General features: G+C 37.3%; 1 protein-coding gene across 5 annotated transcripts in view; it reads right to left on the reverse strand.

The window, feature by feature from the left end:
* Positions 1-104: 104 nt before the first annotated feature.
* The window catches only part of LOC134743216 (putative protein kinase C delta type homolog), a 49,838-nt gene continuing 29,999 nt past the window's right edge, over positions 105-19,943 (reverse strand). The window contains exons 7-13 of one of the 5 annotated variants that reach the window (XM_063676600.1): positions 14,654-14,790; positions 5,558-5,731; positions 4,521-4,675; positions 3,782-3,920; positions 3,158-3,346; positions 2,782-2,922; positions 105-1,560 (exon numbers count right to left, since the gene is read on the reverse strand). In XM_063676600.1, coding sequence (XP_063532670.1) covers positions 1,411-1,560; positions 2,782-2,922; positions 3,158-3,346; positions 3,782-3,920; positions 4,521-4,675; positions 5,558-5,731; positions 14,654-14,790 — 1,085 coding nt within the window. In that variant the 3' untranslated portion in view covers positions 105-1,410. The remainder of the gene's footprint in view (positions 1,561-2,781; positions 2,923-3,157; positions 3,347-3,781; positions 3,921-4,520; positions 4,676-5,557; positions 5,732-14,653; positions 14,791-19,943) is intronic. The other 4 variants (XM_063676601.1, XM_063676597.1, XM_063676599.1 and 1 more) reach the window with 4 other exon arrangements.

A 19,943-nucleotide genomic window follows, 5' to 3' on the forward strand; every position in this document is an offset into this window, starting at 1 on the left:
ACTCCCCAACAGCTCGCCACATCAAGCTGCCCTGGTTTTAATAGTTATTATTATTACATTAAAATAAAAATAGATTAACTTGTCAGCTGTTTAAAATTATGATATAGAGTAAGTATTTCACTGCCAAGGTGTTATATGAAATAAAAAAACTTCTTTAACTAAAGACGAATAAAAATGTATTTAACAAACAATGCAAGTACAACAGGGTAGAATTTCATAGGTACTTGGTAAATATTTCAGACCCAACAAAACTAATAATCAATATTGGGCAATGTATACTAGTAATTAAGAGCTACATTTTTGTTTTAATCTGTAAATTTTGTTGGGGGCAAATCCAATTGCATCCTTGACAGTTAAGTACGGACGGACCAATATTCATCGTCGCCGACATTCGTGTTGCATATTCTTAATTACAGGTCGTGATACATTTCAAAAATAGTAGCTGAGTATGTATCCTGGTATAGGTAAATCTATTTACTTACAGGCTATATTCTACTCGTGTACCAGACACTTGACTTACAAATAAGTAATAACTAATAAGGCATGTACGTCAGTATCTATGTACATGTCAACTGAGCATTAAGTAATTGCATTTTTTTGTTATTTAATAGTATTTTTCAATGTACACACATATAAATAAATGTATTATAAACAGGATAATCTGTAATCAATCCGTAAATTAATCATAGGCACCCTGTAGGGTAATTTTTAAAAGACCAAACGATATTCTACAGCATAGTTACCATTAAATAACTAAGAATTTTTTATTAGAACACATAATACACATACATTAAGTTACCTAAAGTTTATTAGGAACGCTGACCGAATAACTGTTTGTGACTACATAATCGCTTTAAATAGTATCTTCTTACCTATTAGTTCATTAGTTAACAATTCCGCAAAATAAATAACATTTATCTCAATTTCATTTTTATATCAAAAATTACTAATTCCATTATTTCCAACTACGAAACTGCGTGTCTCAAAAAAACCAGATACATATGCCGATAGACAGCCGTGTGGCCGTAACCTATCAACGTTGTATTTTTCTATATAATAGTATCAAATTGTCTCAGTAGTAGTTATCTTCGGAAAACGCTTCATCAAAATAAAATTTAAATATTTTGATTGTATAGCTATATTTTCTTTTAATATAGCTATTAGTATCGCCTTCGCACAATTTAATTAATCGTTTAACGAAACGCTGAAAAGCAATCGAATTCTCCTCGTCAATCGGACATCTTCCTAATTCAAGAAACATTCTGTTTCGACTGAGCTCGTCAGTGTAACGCCCCAATGACTGCGAAATCGGAGATCACATTTATACTGGTTCGATTAAGGCTAACAGCCATGAGCTCGAAGCTAAGCCAAAAGAGATTCAACCATCACTAAGTGATGATATGGTTTAGTTTAGCGGTCGGTCGCGTTAGGGTTGGTGTATGAGAAGCCGCGGAACGGCTGCTGGTCCATGGAGCGCAGCACGTGCGGCTCCACCGCCGTCAGCCGCGGCCGCTCGCCGGTGAACGCACGGTCGAAGTACTGCGTGTCCAGTGGGTGCCGCTGCGAACAATTTTGTAAACAGGTAAGTACAGATGTAATGTCCTTACTTCATGTTAAGGGTGAGTCAACTTTTTTTTGTCAGTCTTTGGCATAGTTTTACGTCTTCTGGGTCACTCTTTAAAACTGTGATTTGTGTGAAGGATTTCAATTCACAAATTTTACGTAGATGGCCCATTATTTGAATGTGTTACATTTTTTCTTTAAAAACTATGATACTATTTGTTGTCTCCTGGCTGACAGGAAACGGCTATAACCGCGAACACCTAAGTTCGCAAACTGCGGTTATCTTTCTTTATCACTCTAATTACACAATGAAAGACTAGGTTTATGGGTATTCCTTTTTATTTTATTTGCAGTTTTTTTTAAAGCGAAGCCCTTTAAAACTACATTATATTATGCTGAAGCGATCGACATCAAAATCAAAGTGATTTATTAAGATTTAGTTAGTGGAAACCGTTTTCTCCCGAAATGGAAATTGTATGAAAAAGTACCTATTGTCAGTAGCTATTCTTCCCTCTTAATTAGAGTAAAAGAGAAAGATGCCCGCAATTTGCAAACTTCAGTGTTCGCGGTAGGCCCAAAAAGTAATAACAATAAAAAGTTAAGCAACAGCCTTCCCTCATCCTTGCCTCATTAGCTCATTACCTACTAAACTGATTATAAAGTCACTTTTATATAGGTATACCTAAATACTTATAAGTGTTGTTTTTACTCCAGATCGGATCAGTGCTCGTCATTTTTTAGTTTATTGCTTATGCCTTTTCGGTAAAATAAATGTTAGTCTGGAATGATTGCACAATTTATTGTGTACGGCTAATACGATGGTAGATTTAGACCGTTAGATGGCAAGGCGCCAAGCGCTTTGGCAGTAAAAAATATTTCCGTTTTAGTAGGCCTGTTTACTATCGATGCAAATTATTACTGTTTGGCTTAAATTAAACGCGTTGTGTTTGAGATTTTTCAATGTTCTAGGCAAGGATAGGCAACACGACTGTTTCCCTTGAAACTTTATGGGAAATAATAATGACCCTATGTAAAATATCATTGGTCCCCGTTCCCGCGACATCATATATAAACAGGAAATGCTATCAGAGACGGATTTTCACAAGAATCGATCCCTCGCCTCGCCATCCTTAATCCAGCGGAGTCGTGCAAAATTTACCAGACCATCGATCTACCTCGCCAAATCTGTTTTTTCCTTTTAAAGTATCTTAAACTTACCACTTTCGGTTTAAACGGTGCTTCGAGCTCCCGCCTCTCCAGCCTGTCCCAGGGGATCTGGCGGAAGAAGTCCTGGTCGCGGACGTCTCCGTGCATGCACTCGATGCTGCCCAGTCGCGTACGCGCGTCTTTGTCCAATAACTGTGAAAGATGGTATAGTAAGTGTACGCTACGGTACGCCAGTTTGGGGAAAAGAACATTAATTAGGGTATGGCATAAATGATTAGAGTTGGATCATGGTCAAACTGTCCTCTTAATTTCTGTGTGGGAAGGAACCAAAAATATCATCAAAAGACAAAGACACTTCGACAAAAAAGTTTTGTAAAAGTTCAAAACGCCCGTGATATTGACACAGTTATATTTTTCTTGAACTTACCCGTGTTAATATATTGAGAGAATCTGTTGATAGGAAGCGCGGATAGGACGGCATCTCGTTGCATATGGACCAGAAGAGCTCATCCTCGTCGCAGCCGCTGAAGGGGCTCTGGCCGATGAGCATCTCGTACAGCAGCACGCCGAACGACCACCAGTCCACCGTCTGGTTGTACTTCAGGCCCTTGATGATCTGAAGATATTACAAGGTAAGGTGAAATTATATGGTTTTACAAAACAAATTGAAAAATGCTATTTCCTATTACATTTTCCTATTTAATATATGATTTTTTTTATCGTTATCCGTCTAGGGCCCTTGACGTAAATCAGATCATCCACTATTCACATTAGTTAACTTTACATCCACGCTTCTTTACCTACTGAGTACGGACCTAATAGTCTTGGAAAACACTATCTGTAACTGTAGCATGTCGGTCTTCCCAGGGGAAATTGCAAGAAAACTTTCTGCATCCACGCAAGTTCTACATGCGCTCAACACGGGGATACTTTCTTAAAATTACTTAGCTTGGGAAAAACATCTTAAAACACAGAACACTGAAGGAGCGTGTCCTAACTGCATGTTATGGTACGTACAGTAAGGTCAAATCAAAATTTAAGATATAGGTACCTCAGGGGCCATGTAATCCGGAGTGCCGCAGAAAGTGTCCGCGGTCTTCTCCAAGTAGATCTGCAGCTTGCACATGCCGAAGTCGGCAATGCGCACGTGCCCGTCGAAATCCAGGAGGATGTTGTCCAGTTTCAAATCCCTTTAAAAGTAGAATGTGGAAATGAATTAATGATATATAGCTGGTCAAGCAAATCTTGTCAGTAGAAAAAGGCGCGAAAATCAAATTTTCTATGGGACGATATCCCTTCGCGCCTACATTTTTTTAAATTTGTCGCCTTTTTGTACTGACAAGATTTGCTTGACCAGCTATATTTATTTTAGAATGTATTGTTATTTTGTAAAAACAAGGGCGTCAGTGAATAACTTGGCCAAATAAAAAGGTAGGTGAACTTGGAAAGCAGAGTATTAAATAATCTAAAATATTATCTAAGTTCTTTAGAGCGTTAAGTCTAACGCGTTGGCATTGCTATGTTGTAGTAGTAGCGGTAAACACTTTATTGCACAAAACAAGTACATAACACAGAGACACATGACTTTTTCGTTTTCGAATTCATTAATAATTAATTTGATTTATTTAATCATAGGACCGTTTACTACGCACGTTAGATGCTGCATGTGTTTCAAAAATTTGTCTAACAAACTCTTTTACTATTGTCTCCTGGTTGACGGGACAAAATATCAACAAAAAATATTGGTTCGATTACCAATATAATCTTACTTAATTAAAAATATATCTTACCTGTAAACAATTCCTCGCTTGTGCAGGAACTTGAGCCCCGACACGATCTCGGCGGCGTAGAACCGCGCGCGAGACTCGGGGAAGCGGCCGCTCTGCTGGATGTGGAACATCAGGTCGCCGCCGTTCAGGTACTCCATCACGAAGAACAGGTGCGACTAGATGGTGAGTACAATCAGTGTCAGTCAGTAGATATTAAATAAACATGGCCATTAATCACCGTGTAGTTGATATTCTTGGGTTAAACGTTAGAGGATAGAGGAATAATAGCGATAAATAACTAATCTACAGTAAACTTTTACCGGCATTCCCCATTGAAAAGATTAATGAATCGCCTTATGCTGCACTAATTTGTTTCGTTCACGCGTACTTACTAATTAAAGTGATTCAGAATCAGGGATATTTAGATTCGAAAGCTAGGTACATACCTACTATAAGAAAATGACAAATTAAATAAACGATTATATATATATACACGTGCTCGCGTTATAGATGAATAAGAAAACAAAATAGCACTGGGTAGATCTTTGTATGGTCAACACCATATTAGTTAGCGACCAACGTTTGCATATTAAATAGCGTCATTGTTGTGCTCTACGTTAACTTTTCTTCTCTATTCTTGCTTTTTTCTATCCTTATTTTTGTAACTTTTCTTTCCTTTTTGTCTTCGGTGGTGATATGGCGGATGTGGCCCTTTCGGTCGCGTCACCAATCTTTTCATAAAATAAGCAGTCGCTGGTCACTATGTCGACCAAACTGCAGTGTATTCACGTAATAAAAAAAACCGGCCAAGTGCGAGTCCGACTCGCCCACCGAGGGTTCCGTACTTGTTAGTATTTGTTGTTATAGCGGCAACAGAAATACATCATCTGTGATAATTTTAACTGTCTAGCTATCACGGTTCATGAGATAGGTATAGCCTGGTGACAGACAGATTGACGGACAGCGGAGTCTTAGTAATATGGTCCCGTTTTTACGCTTTGGGTACGGAACCCTTAAAAAAGTTTACAGATGACAATTAATAATTTATTTACACTCACATCAGTCTGGAAGGTCGCGAACAGGTGGCACAGATAAGGATGGTTGGTGCCGAGCGCGAGCACCCTCCTCTCGATGAGCGTACATTCCACATCGTCGTCTTCCAGCACGACGTCTTTCTTCAAGCATTTCACAGCATAGTAGTATTCTGTGTCTCGAAGCTCGGCTAGTAGCACCTGAAATGGTGTTATTGCTTAGTAAACAATTTATTTATTTGTTATTTTAAACAATACAATATGTACCTAAATATACAATTATCTTGAGATTTTTTGAGAAACCCGAAACCAATAAAATAAAAATCCAGGCCAGGTAGTGACTTCGTATGTCTTACGTTAATTGCATGTTACTCTTCTGTATTTTAGATTTATTTTTACGAGTAAGTAGGTAGCTATGGAATTACGTCGACCGTAAATTACACGACGTAATCTCCGAGAAGGTGCCCAACTACTCCAGCAGTGACCTTCCGTTTGGCAGACGCGTGTTTCTATATATTTCTCTGTGGTATTTACATAAAATGTGTCATCAATCAGACATGGAGTGAACACAAAAGTAGGATTATCTAAACAGACGGCTAGCAAAATAGTTAACACGTTCGGGCGCGCAGCGCCAGATACAATAGAAAGAAGAATAGAAAGATGTCTATAGACGTCTTGCGGGGCCGTACGCGTAGGAGGGCATTTGCATTTAAGAGAGACGTATCAAAAGAAATTATAAGTTCAATAAATCTGTTTGATCTGTAACGTCTACATTTGGAGCAGTGACTAAAACAAATTTCGCGGAGTTATCTGTTGATATATGTTGCAGGAAACGTGCCTGACAACCTTGCGACACGGCGGGTTTTCGTTTTATAACTCGAATATATCATTGCTTTCTCTGTATTCTTGGCCGGGTCTCAAAGGCAATTGGACCAAGCCGTGCTAAACCAGGAAGCCTGGCTCACGTAACAGCAGACACATACTCGACAATAACACGTTGTATGTGAAACGCATCACGTCAAATGTCAACGTTTGCGCTATTTACTTTCCGCGGAAGAGTATTTCTAGAAAGGTTAAAGAGTGTAGCTAAAATGAATACAAACTTCTAGCTGTGCAGCAAGAATTATGTAGTTTCCATGCACATATCATTTAGACTCATTAATAATCAGCCGCTTTTCAACAAATCCCAAAGGGACTTTTTCAGAGGCCAACGCGTTTCGAGAACATTTTGACATACGAACATCAATTAGTTCAAAATTGCTATGTAAAGATTGATTATCAGTACGCCTGACGATATCAGCCTGTCAGTTAGAATAAAAATTTAACAGTTCCGAACAACTGACAGGCCGATATCGTCCGGCAGACTGGTAATCAGTGGTCCCCTTTATAATAGACTGTCCTAAATATTCTTTCGCAAACCTAGCAACGTTGTATCAATTAATCTAATATGACGTTTGCGGGAGAGACGTTGTAATTTGCGACTTTTGGCGATAGGACAGGTTGAGACGGGGCCGATGACACGTGCTCCGTGACGTGCGAGCCCAGTGATGTAGGAGCTGAGAATAGATCATGTGGATGTAGTAGTACAAATAGGATGGCATGGCAGGCCAGGTGAACGCTGAACCAGAGCGAATTGCGCCTCCTGCTGCAAATGGCAAGCTGCCACGCAGCTTGCGCTGCGGGGGTTATGGTCAGCGCAATTTCAGTTTAACTATCTATCACAATTTCGCTCGCTACATAAAAAAGTCTGTGTGCCTATTATTTTTCAAAATATGTCTGCGCTTTTCTGGCAAACTCTACCGTCAATAGCTTCTCATTTGTCATCAGTAGTGTGTCAATAGGCTGGCAAGTGATCCTGAGTGATATGTTTGTTCCTCATTCCAATTAGCTGCTTCGTATTTATATGGTCTACGTACGAGAATATCCTATTGGCAGCATTATCAATGAAATCATTAGCAGATAGCACCTTTCCTAGAAATCTGTTTTTCGTGTAAAGTTGTTGATCTTACTGTCAATTCTTCTATATTTTACGCGGTTTGTACGTCATAATGAATTTGCGTAAAAGCTACTCTTACTACATTTATAATTTGGCAAGACAAAACTGTAAGATATAATGCTTATATGTAGGTCATAAATACAACGTCATTGAGGTATTATTTTTGCCAATTTTGCTATCAACCTCTCATCAAATTGTTTGAAGTGTAATTTTCGTCACCACATTATTAGCTAGTCTAGCTATTGACTGTTTAATACTTTACATTTATTATTCACCACATTCAATCAGTTCTCAATGATCTAACGCACGAGCACACAAAAACAAAATAAATTTCTTCACACGTGTCACCAAAAGAGAAGTCAAACTAGAGGACTCTCGCATCTCGAAAACACGACCGAACAGAGTGTTTTATATCGACACTAGTTGCTAATTACTTACCTATTCGCACGTGTATCGTAAAACGTTTCACAGTACATACCTATGGCTGATATGGCCCTATGAATTTCCAATAATAGGCACGTAAAGTGCTAATTATCGCACTAGTGCGGTAAAGTAACACTTATGTACTGTAAATCTTTATATTAAAGGAAAAATGGATAAATCACCGCTTCCGGCAAGACTCGAACTTGCGATCTTCTATTTTATTTAGATTATGCCAAAAAGTCAAATCGCAATATAGTCATCAACCGAATATTAAGCATAATCTCATTAAATTAGGGCTTATTTTACATTGAGACAATATGTATCCTTAACTTTTTGCGGTAAGTTTAAAACTTTTTGTGAGTTAATAAGAAAGCAGAACAGCAGTATCACCTTTGCGTGTTACCCGATGATACCCGATGTATCTTTCTAAAATCCGAAGGTCATTCTCAGAGTTAACGGACTGTACTTAAACTAATTTGTATCATGCAGATACGTCTGCGAGCGATATTACCATTAATACTACACATTTTTCATTATTCAAGCAAGTTTGAGTCTCGCCGGATGCGGTGAATTTTTCAATTTTTCCTATAATATGAGGTAAAAATTTGTTATATGCCATGGTTAATTTTTAGGGTTCCGTACCTCAAAAGGAAAAAAGCGGAACCCTTATAGGATCACTTTGTTGTGCGTCCGTCCGTCTATCTGTCAAGACCCTTTATCTCGGGAAGGCGTGGAAGTATCGAGTTAAAATTAAAACCATATACTCAAGTCTACAGTCCATTGAAGCTGTGAAAAAAATAAATTCTAAGTACGTTAACGTAAAAAAGACGGTCGTTTTTGACGCAAAAAACGTATATTTCGACACTAAAGGCAATCAAAATGTATAGGGTAATACTTTCGGTTGACCTAGAACTATGAAATTTGGCAAGTTATATCATGTAATATCGTAAAATACTAGAAGTAAGTATATGCACAGGGAAAAGTCTCAAAAGTATAAATTTGTAAAAAATAAAAATAAATAAGAGGTCAGACGGGGTAAGACAAACACTGGGCCAAGAGTAACACTTGTATGGAATCCTCATACCGTTACTATCTTGACCCGAGTAAAATAAACTAGTTACCCCACATGAACTTAAGTCAAATTTGTACGTAACCCTCGGTGGGAGAGTCCGACTCGCACTTCCTGTTTTTAATAGTGGTATAATTTTATTTTAACTTTCCTTTCACTTTCTTAGGCCGCGAACTTTTCAGCCGCCCCTAATAGTATCTACATACATGGACATTTTAAAGACAAAAATATTTTAATTCAAAAACGCTTACTTAACCAACCGTTTAGCTTTTTATTAGCCGCTTCCTTTCTTTAGATTAAGTTTTTTTTAAATCTAGGGGGACATAAGGCAGTGCCCCTGCAAAGTCGAGCGTCGAAAGCAGAACCGAATCTTCGTTATCACGCAGGTCGCGTTTTATAAAGTGATACGTTAAATGTAGCTTTATAAAAAACAAGCCAAGATGATGAAAGCACTGAGCGGTAATTTACTTGAAATTTAAATTTAGAACAAGGTATACCTTGTTCTAAATTTCAATCCTATTTACCTCCTAAAGTGTCCTGACTATTCAAGTAAATTACCTACATTAAGTACTTACTAGGTAGGTAACTTTTTACCCGTTTTGTTTCGTGTATTAATTATTGTGACATGTGGGGCCGTCCGTGCCCCTGTATTTCTAATTATACATAAGAAGAAGAAGAGTATAGAAGATTTCAATTCTTCTAATACCTACTAAATACTAATGGACATTATGATACCTGATACCTAATAGCGAGACTATTTTAAAACATTTCAGTTTTACGAGTTTGTAGAATTCCCTTTCTTGCGAAGATGATGTGTCTCGCAGCCATAATCATAATGCAAGTGGGTAGAGTAGATAGATACAAATGTTGTCCAGCGACCCAATTCCTCAAAACTATTCTGGCGGCTCCGGCAGGTAGATCTATTTTAATTTTATTTCTTAACTGTTCGACACAGTTTACAACGTCTGCAGTTTAACCGTAACTATGTGGTGACACGATACGAGTACCATATCTTTGCGAGTACTAAGTAGATAAGAGGGGACGTCTACGTGTCAACTATTTTGAGATGTTTTTATGAGTGGTCGTAGTTTGTGGTTCGTATGATATATTTTGAGCGATTGCGTCTACAAGACACGTGACACCATACAATTAAAGATCGGGGCACTCAGGGCCCTATCGCACGAAATTCACAATTTACAAGTGACAAGTTACAACTATGTATTTAGTACCACTGGGCATATCACAAAGTTTACAAATTACAAGCAATTACATTTTACAAATAATTTTCCTGAATTTTGTCAAATTTGTAATTGACAATTGCACGTAAAAGATTAATGTTACAACAAATTGTAGAAGAAGGTATACATATTTGTGGATATGTAAATACAAGTTGACAATATGTAAAATAGTTTACTTTTTTAAATATTAATTTGTACATCCCGTAAGTTTGTCTATCTGACCTGGCTATAGTTTTCCAGTCATCTACTCGAAGGTTAGCTGGAAGAGATCCCTTATAGGGATAAGTTCGCCCTTGTACTTCCATTACTGTAATTTATTTTTGTAAACCTGTGTTGTGTACGATAAAGTGATTACTACTACTACTACAATTCTCTCCGCGTGTGTCAAGAGCATAATACAATTATTGTAGATCCATTCTACCGCAGTACTTTTTGTTTCAGTAAAATCTTCAGTACTATACCTACTTTGTTTTTATTTTAGCATTAGAAAGAACTACACAGAAGTAAGCGTGCAGTTTTTATCATAGGCTCTTTAATTGTTAATAATAATGGAATTATTTACTTAGAAAAATTACCGCAAACCACAAAGTTCTTTCTTATTCAAAAAAAACGAAGTATAGTGATAGTAGTAGCGAAGAAGAATTAATTGTCAGGCGTCCTAGGACATACAGCTTAAATTTAACTTCAAATATTAAGTATGGATTTCACATCGAGGTTAGAGTGAGTAAATCTACAGTGGATTATTTACTTTAGACTATCGGTCCGAATCTCCAACATGCTACAAGAAGAAGTGCCCTTAATTAAATGTTGCTTACAGTTTTATTTCAAATGGTGCTATATATTTGCATTTATTAATTTTATCTTCGAGAGTTAATTTATTACTTAATTATTATATCCAAACAATACGTCCATAGTCCTTATGTTTAAAATGTAATTTAAATGGTAATTTTTCTTGCAAAAATTTTCGAACACGTTCAATAACAACGTAAAAAGATAAGCATAAGGTATTTTTAACTATATAAATGTGGCTGAAGTACCCTCAACATAATTTATATGAGGGGTATTAATACATATTTGTCAAACAACAAAATTGTAATAAATATAATTATACATATGTCACAACTCACAATTATGTAAGTTATCTTGACATACCTCCATGTTTTGTGTTACGGGTCCACAAATGCAAAATATTTGTAATTTGTAGATTTCTACATATGACATATGTAAAATTACTGATGTACGTATTTTCGTTTACAATTTTACAATATTGTCGAATTGTACACTTGTAAAGTTTCGTGGGATAGGGTCCAGGTCGTAGATGCGATGTAGGTACCTAGTAATAGTTTTCGACTAGATTGTTAACCAACGGATGAAAGGCACCCACTTCTGTCGAGATATTACGACACAGAAATGTACCGTTCACCCGAGTAAAACACTACTTTTCATTTCATACCTATAGGAGGAAAGTAAAATACCTGACTAAGTGAAACGCCCTAGGTCAAATTGTATCCCTTTAAACCCGCTCATTCGTTCAAAAAATTAAAACTAGATTATGCGTGAAGCACTTGTAGTACCTAACGTTAGTAATAACACTTATAACGTAGCATTAAGTTTCTATGTCACTGTATGTCCTGGCGGCAATGGCTCTTTCCAATGGTCCTTATAAACGTGACAGACCAGTCCGCGAGTGCAACTTATATATAAGAAAAGATTGCTGAAATGTATAAAATCACACATAATGTTATTTATGACTAACAAACGTTTACGATAGCCCATCCCACCCGAACAACAATGATTCTGGACAATTTGTGCATTTGTCACACGTTGTCTTTAAAACTCATCTTTCAACGCCGGAACATATATTTTACGATATTCTCTATTACCTCAACCAACCTATTCGTGCAGAAACTCGTTTTTTTCTTGGCAATATCCCTTGTTTTATTTCTCATGAGTTTATTTTAGGAATGCGTGGACGGTCGCTACTACTATGTGCTAGTTATGCTTTACAGAATGTAACGCGTTTGATAAGAAACGATTATGCTGTAATAATTTCCGTTTGTTTGTGTTTCAAATAGATTACGGTTGCATTGAAGCAAGGTATAAGAAAACAATAGCTTAATGGCAACAAGGCTGGTAACGCGTGTGGGTACAGATACCCACACCACTTTTGTTCTGTTGTGTTTGTTGTGTCAGAATGTGTTAGGTCATCCACAGAACAAAAGTGGTACCACATTACAAAAGACGCCACGAGAAAATATGTCTTTCAGCTCTTTACATTAGCTTTGTCTAGGGTTTCGGAAATTTGTCGGGACAACCTTTAAGTAAGTGAGTCATGCAAGTCACTATTTTGCTATTTGTTTATATGTTTTTGTTAGTAATTACCCAATAGGTACTTTAATTTTGAAATATATTATCAGTTTGGGGATATTTTTCAGATGACAAGTAGAAAAAAACATTTTTGCATACAATTTGGTCACCCTTTTTTTTTAGGTTGGGAAAATGCCTTCACGCATCCCGTCTCGAGGGGAGCGAGACGGGTATGACGGACTAAAGGACGAGGATCCTACTACCGTCTAAAAACTCAACGAGTGCCACCTCCGCCTTTAAAGGGGCGGCGCAGGATCGCGGTGAGCATTCAACTGCGACGGACAATTTGGTCACCCTACTCAATGTGACGTCTTGTCGCTTTCCATACAGCGTATGTCAAAAGTCATAGGGTGACCATGATTACTAAGGATAAGATTAATTTTACTTGAAAAATAAGAAAAATTAAACTATTTCAATCAAATAATATGATCATGTGGTTTACAGTCAGAAAAAGTGATTTTGGATCACGACCCTGAAATCACCGTGTATATTCATTTCTTTTATAAATTTTCTTTTCTTTTCCTTTTTAGGGTTCCGTACCCAAAGGGTAAAAACGGGACTCTATTACTAAGACTCCGCTGTCCGTCTGTCACCAGGCTGTATCTCATGAACCGTGATAGCTAGACAGTTGAAATTTTTCACAGATGATGTATTTCTGTTGCCGCTATAACAACAAATACTAAAAAGTACGGAACCTTCGGGCCTCGGTGCGCGAGTCTGACTCGCACTTAGCCGGTTTTTTATTTAAAAAACATATTAGCATAATAAGTAGGAGTCTAGCACTATAACTGATCGGGGGCTGTCAGACGCGAAATTGATTTGCACTAATAGATCCATCGTGCCATTTTTATCTTCTCGTCGGCCGTCTGGCACTCGGCTCGACTCAACTCTGGGTGCATTTAGGTCAACGAAAACAATGCTAATTGCTTTCTGAAGCTGTTGTTTCTTAAGTTATTTATTGTTTCATTAATAGGAACAAAGAGCTGCCCCAAAATTACATGATGATGAAACCGCATTTCACTTATAATGAGCCGTCATTAAAGAGGGTTAAGGTACGTAACATTCGCACCGCAATCACCGCGTACCTTATTCCTCGATAGACAAGGTAAATTTTAAGGACCTCAAGAAATAATGTTTTGGGAATTACATTGATTACGAATTTCTCGATCTTCTATCGTCACGATGAAACAGGGCCGCCGGTCTAGCAATGGATTAATTGTTGTTGCGCGTAATAGGATTCATATGCTTACGCTTATTTTCTTTATATAATTATTTACAAGTTTACCTGCTTGAATAAATAGAACTTTCTCTAAGAGTTGATCACCCGAGTTGATTCGGTTGGAAGGTCGAACCATACTGTTCTACCTTAGAGATGGCCAGGGGGCGCCACAAGCCTTCGGGAAATTGTCGTATATACTTGGAAATTTCGACCCATGCCACCGTGACCGGATAGCCGAGCGGTTCAGGCACCTGTCCGGTAAATGAGGGACGCTGGTTCGATTCCAGCTCTGGACACTGGAGGCTTTGGTCATTTTTTCCTTCGTATATGACATTTATTTCAGTTTATTTCAGTTATTATTATTATTATAAAGCCTGAAGGTTATTTGAAGCGGTTGCGGTAGCGTTGGTTGAAATGTAAAAGTTCAAAGAGCGATTGGCTCCGGAAAAGTAAGGTCCCGAGTTAAAATTGCACTCTGTTTTTATCTTAAAACTAGTAGTTCGCCGCGAACTGAGAACTCGCGGATCACCAAAAAGATAGATTAATTCAATTCAATGCATCTACGTAGTCGGCAATGGATCTAAAACTGCGAGCCTGCTCATAATTTAATGCCCTCAACTACACGTTTACCCAATTTCATTTAAGTTAAAACCAATTTACTTAAGTTATTGTCCATCAAACTATCCTCTGATACTTCTGATAGTTCAGCTTAAAACCATCGAAATGCCGGTACGTGTCCCTAGCTAGCTGTGTTCCAAGTGTAAGAAATTCACTACGCTTCGCTCGCTCGTTCGAATATGAGAAAACTCACCTTTCCGAAGCTGCCTTTCCCGAGGACCTTGACAAAGTGGAAGTCCTCTATGTTGTACTTGCGGAAGCGCGGTATGGAGCGCGCGGGAGGCGTGAAGCGACCCGTCTTGCGGAATAACCCATACGCCGTTGATTGCTCTGCAAACAACATTCGATGTGATTTCAAAACAGTCGTTCAGTTACTTAATATAAAGTGATGCAAATAAAAAAATTGGGAAAAAAGCGGCAAATTTTCATTTTAAACGCATTTAAAGACACAAGTGTACCTAACTAAATTCGAAAATTATTTTTGTTTGAATATTAAATGTATTTATTTTAATCTCACGTACCTGGTCTATTTATATTTAATATGTAAGTTTGAAGGGAAAGGGAAAATAACAGGATAAATAAAATAATAATAAAATGACAGGATACATCTCATCCTGCAACTTGTAAAGGAACAGAGCGAAGTTCTCAGACGAGTTGCAGTTAAAATGCTATAAAGTATTTTGAATATTTAAACAATATATGATTTTTTAGCATATTTGAACGATTTATTGAAATTTCGAAAAATATACCCGTAGACTGAGTTTTTAACATTCAAATGTATTTGTAGACTTGCAACAGATATTAATTTTTATATGAATTTCATGTTAACAATTTTTGTTTTGTACAATAAAGTGATTTATTACTACTACTACTACTACTAAATTTGGCAACTTTGAAGTAATTTTAGTGATAAATAGCTATGTGTAAATCTCGCCAACACAAATGTTTACAGCTATGTCTGTTAAAATATTATTTAAGCTGACTCCATGTGAGGTGCAAATTAGGTAGAGAATTGAGCATTAAATATAGTTTAAGACTTGTAATATAAACTTTGACTTTAAATTAAATGAAATATTAGCGCAAGTGTTTTGGCATGTCCTCTTTAAGATTTATATCACTGTAAATAACCTTTAGTTCGCTATGGACCAACGCCACAAAGATCCTTATCAAATTACTCGCCTTTATACTTACTTATACATGTTACTCAATAGTTCAAAGTTCAAAACGTCTCCCTCAAGAATTGATGACGCCTTACTAGACGCTTTCTGCGTAAGCATAAAAAAATAATACATTATTGTCGAGGCTCGGAAGTAGCTGCTTGCTGGCCTGGCTGAGAATTAGTTTTAAACGGACGAACTTGGGATTCCGTTTAATTGTGTGTAGATAAAGCAGTGTATGTAACTGTACATAATTAGGCATTAAAAGACTCGTGTGATTCTATCAACCCACACTCGAGTTTTAATACCTTTCATTATGTAGCAGTCACATAAACTACTATAATTTTTTGACTGACCATAAACTACGCACTTCGCGACCTATTTTTTAACCGACAACGTCGACTTTGCCGTCCATTTTTAAGAAAAAATCTATAACTATGTCCATTTCGGTGTTATTAACTGTTCATCGCTCGATAAAAATCGTATCGTGTCTGTGGGTGTGAGAATATATCGCGCTGTTGTCCCCGGCCTACGCGATCGGTGCGGTACAGGAGTGCGGCTAATTTGAGAATTCCGCTACTGCGCTGACAAGTATACCTCCTGAGCTGAGTAGTAGTTTTGGTGAAAAAAGTTTGAATGCCATTATTATTAAATCTAAAATCGAAGCTATGGTTCCTAACAACAGATGTCGCTATCTCTCATAGTTTCTGACTTCTCCCTACTGACCTATTTGGATTAAACACCCTGTATATTTGGATTTTTTGGGAAAAACTTTGTAGATTGGTGCGGCCTGGAAAAGGGTTAACAGTTTCTCTGACAAACAGTGTTACCTTTAGGCATAAGTGGATAAAAACAACAAATAAGTTCTCAGACCGCACTGCTCTCTTAGCCCAAACAATAATTTAGGTCCTTACCGATATATTCTTGTGTGTTAAGTACCTATGCTTTTAGGCTGATAACGCACTGCGATTTTTTTTGCGGTTTCAGAACCGCAAAAAGTGTAACGTACACTGCATGCTTCATAAGCGCACGCACTTAAAAGACTGAAACCGCAAGAAATTAGACTGAAACCGCAAGAAATTAATCGCAGTGCGTTCTAAGCTTTAAGAAGATCAGGAAGTAGTTTCAAGCTACGTCACAGTATTATTAAACGAGTAGTGCGCAGCACAGCTAATTATGATCCGCCAAACACTATTACAATTATGACATAATTCGCGAAGAGCATGTGTGTCAAATTAATTCTCTTTCACTTTACCTCGCCTGAGATCGCAGCCGCCGCTAAAAATATTAGTTGAGATTAGATGGAGCAATATCAAGGTCGCCATGTTCGCGAAAACTAGATGAATATGACAAAGGTTAACTTCCTTAAAGTAGAGGAATTAAATTTGGTACATTATTGAAGTAAATCCAAGACGATTTTTACAGACGACTGCAAGAGAGGCCAAAGTAATTATTTAATCTAAGAGTCAACAGACAGTAAACGCTCTACAAAACTAATTTTCAATGTAATCTTTAAGAACTGAAGAATTTCTTTTGGACTTGGACTTTGGACAATTCGGGCGGAAAATGATTTTTCACCACACCAGCTGGTACAGGCTCTCTTGGTTGTTCAAAAACTGGTGTGAAAGTTGAATTTTATCCACATGTGTGGCATAGTAATCAAATGCAAATATTCAGTTGTTTCCTTGGCTGGTAGACTTGACTTCTAAATGATGATTTTGAATGATAAATATTTAATAACATTAATTTTGAATTGATTTTGTTTGATAGTTTATTGTCAGTATTTTCCTTGCGTTGGTGTGGTAAAAAAGTTTGTGTTTCACTCGGTGGCAAAATTTGTTTAACCCTCGTGCCTTGAAACCCTCGCAACGCTCAATATTCCACTTCCCGAACCACTTGCTACACTCGTGATTTAAATTGCCGCCTTTCGCTTGCGCGGGTCAAATATTACCTTGTAAAACAAATAACTATTAGGCCCACTGGCACCATTTCACTAACCCGGGTTAACCGGTTCAACCTGGAGTTACCATGGTTACCAGTACATTTTGACACTGGGTTAGCGGTTAAACCGCTTAACCCCGGGTTAGAGGGATGGTGCAAGTAGGCCTTGGCCTTACAGTCCTATTTTACTAATGAGAACTTAAAAAATCAGTTGAAACAATGCGTAAGGTGCAAGTGACGGCGTCGTGGAAATTCGGAACGGAACGGGGCGCTTGACAAAACTGCCAATTAATGTAGGTTTGACTCTTCGAACGATAGAGGCAGATAACGAAATTTCGATTTTCGTTTTTTGCGGTAGGCCCTGAAATATCTAGATCAATTATTATTGCTGGTTTGAACTTGTCTTAGTATGATTTCTTGAGATTACTAAGGGGTCATCCATTAATTACATCACACGTTTAGGGGGAGGGAGGGAGTCAACAAAATGTGACATGTTGTGACAAGGGAGAGGGGGGAGTCACAAACTTTGTGACGTCACTTTAACTTACTTTAATTAGGTGTTTTATTCACGGTACAGTCAAATAACAAGTTTTTGGAACGATAATCGAATTTTCGTTCCTAATCAGTTGTGGGTTATAAAATTACTAATATTTCTTTTGTCAAAAATATTTTGATAAAATATTAGTAATGCTTAATAGCACAATCGAATTAAGTCTAACCTCGAAATCCTTCCAAAGATATGAAATTTGGTATGTATGTTAATTAAAGGTCTCTTTTTCATGTCCACACTATTTGACATTTGGGGACCTCGAGGAATCGCAGCCATCTTGGAAAATGTGTACCATCCTGGAGAAATTTGCGTTTTACTCTACATATACGTTCTCTATGAAAATATGGTGTAAGGCAACATTAAAGCTTATTAAATTCTACACAAAAAAGACCTAGATATCTTTGCGGAAAAAATACATCTTGTTATCCATACTTCCATACTAATATTATAAATGAGAAAGTCTGTCTGTCTGTCTGTCTGTCTTTCTGTCTGTGTGTTCCCTCTTCGCGCTTAAACCGCTGAATCGATTTAGATGAAATTTGGCATAGAGATAGGTTGAGTCCCTGAAAAGGACATAGGATAGTTTTTATCCCGAAAATCATTTTGAAAGTTTTTTTTTTTCAAATGCATGTTGCATTTGAAAAAAAAAACTTTTATTGAAGTGGGATCAATAATAATAACAAAATCTATTCTAGTCGAATAAAAGCTAGAAAAACACCTCTTCATAATGTCAATGTCAATGATGTCAGTGTCACAGAATTAATAATATAAAAGTTTCGAATTCCATTCCTTACATGTTGCTTTTCTTATTTTTTCGCAACTGTATTAAAAAGCGTCGTTCGATACACGTGCGGATATATATACTTTCCGCACTAGCATCGAAATGTACTATTTTATGTGCCGCTATTTTCTGGTCTCTATATAAGTAGGTAGGTACTTTCATTAGACCGAATCTATCATCAAACTAACCTGGCGTCTTGTCAAACCTATATTTCCTGCCGTAGGTAGGTACCGACACCACCTCATATTCGAATAAATTATTTGGTATCAAAATTATCCGAAGCCGACCAATGTTCATTGTACCTATAATAATCATGTAGGATACCCATGGTTTTTTTAATCTAACGCAGGATTTATTACCGATCAACTAAACCACCGGCAAATGAAAATGCGTGCATTTAATGATGCCCATTAATCTGCTCAGCCCATCGTAATAAATAATGCGTCAGCAGCACTCGGTAGTAGTTACAATCCGTGCATTTGGCATGCGGTTGCGCGAAGCCCACCGAACTCATTAATATCTCTTTATTTACAGAAGTCGCGAATAACATGTCAGTTGCCCGTTGTTTCGAGGTTTATGTTAGCGTTTAATCGGTCGTTGGTCTCCCGGAATAGGCTCGCGCATAACCTGCGATTTGGTCAGATCTAATGTTAGGTATCTGTTTAGATACCGTGCTCACAATGCAATCTGTTTGGATACCGTGCTCCCAATGCCGCCTTTGTTGGTCGCCCTTTTCCCATTATATTATTGGCCAACTGTTTGGTAGAGAAACACTGTTTGTTTCTTTTTTGTTTAATAAGTTTTCGTTGATCGAGTTCGAGTAGCTTCATTATGAAATCATACTTTGAACAAGTTTGGGCGATTAGGAAAAAGTTATTATAAATTGAATAATGTCTTCCTCTCATAAATAGATAGATAGAATTAGGGTTTCTGATTTCTCGACCCATTTTATTTCTCGAGTTACAAGAATTCTCGAGCCCAAATTCTTAAATTTTCTCGAGTGTTTTTGTATAAACCGTAAAATTTGGTAAAATAAAGAAGAAAAAATTATTTT

Source organism: Cydia strobilella, chromosome 7, assembly GCF_947568885.1.
Source record: "Cydia strobilella chromosome 7, ilCydStro3.1, whole genome shotgun sequence".
Taxonomy (NCBI): Eukaryota; Metazoa; Arthropoda; class Insecta; order Lepidoptera; family Tortricidae; genus Cydia; species Cydia strobilella.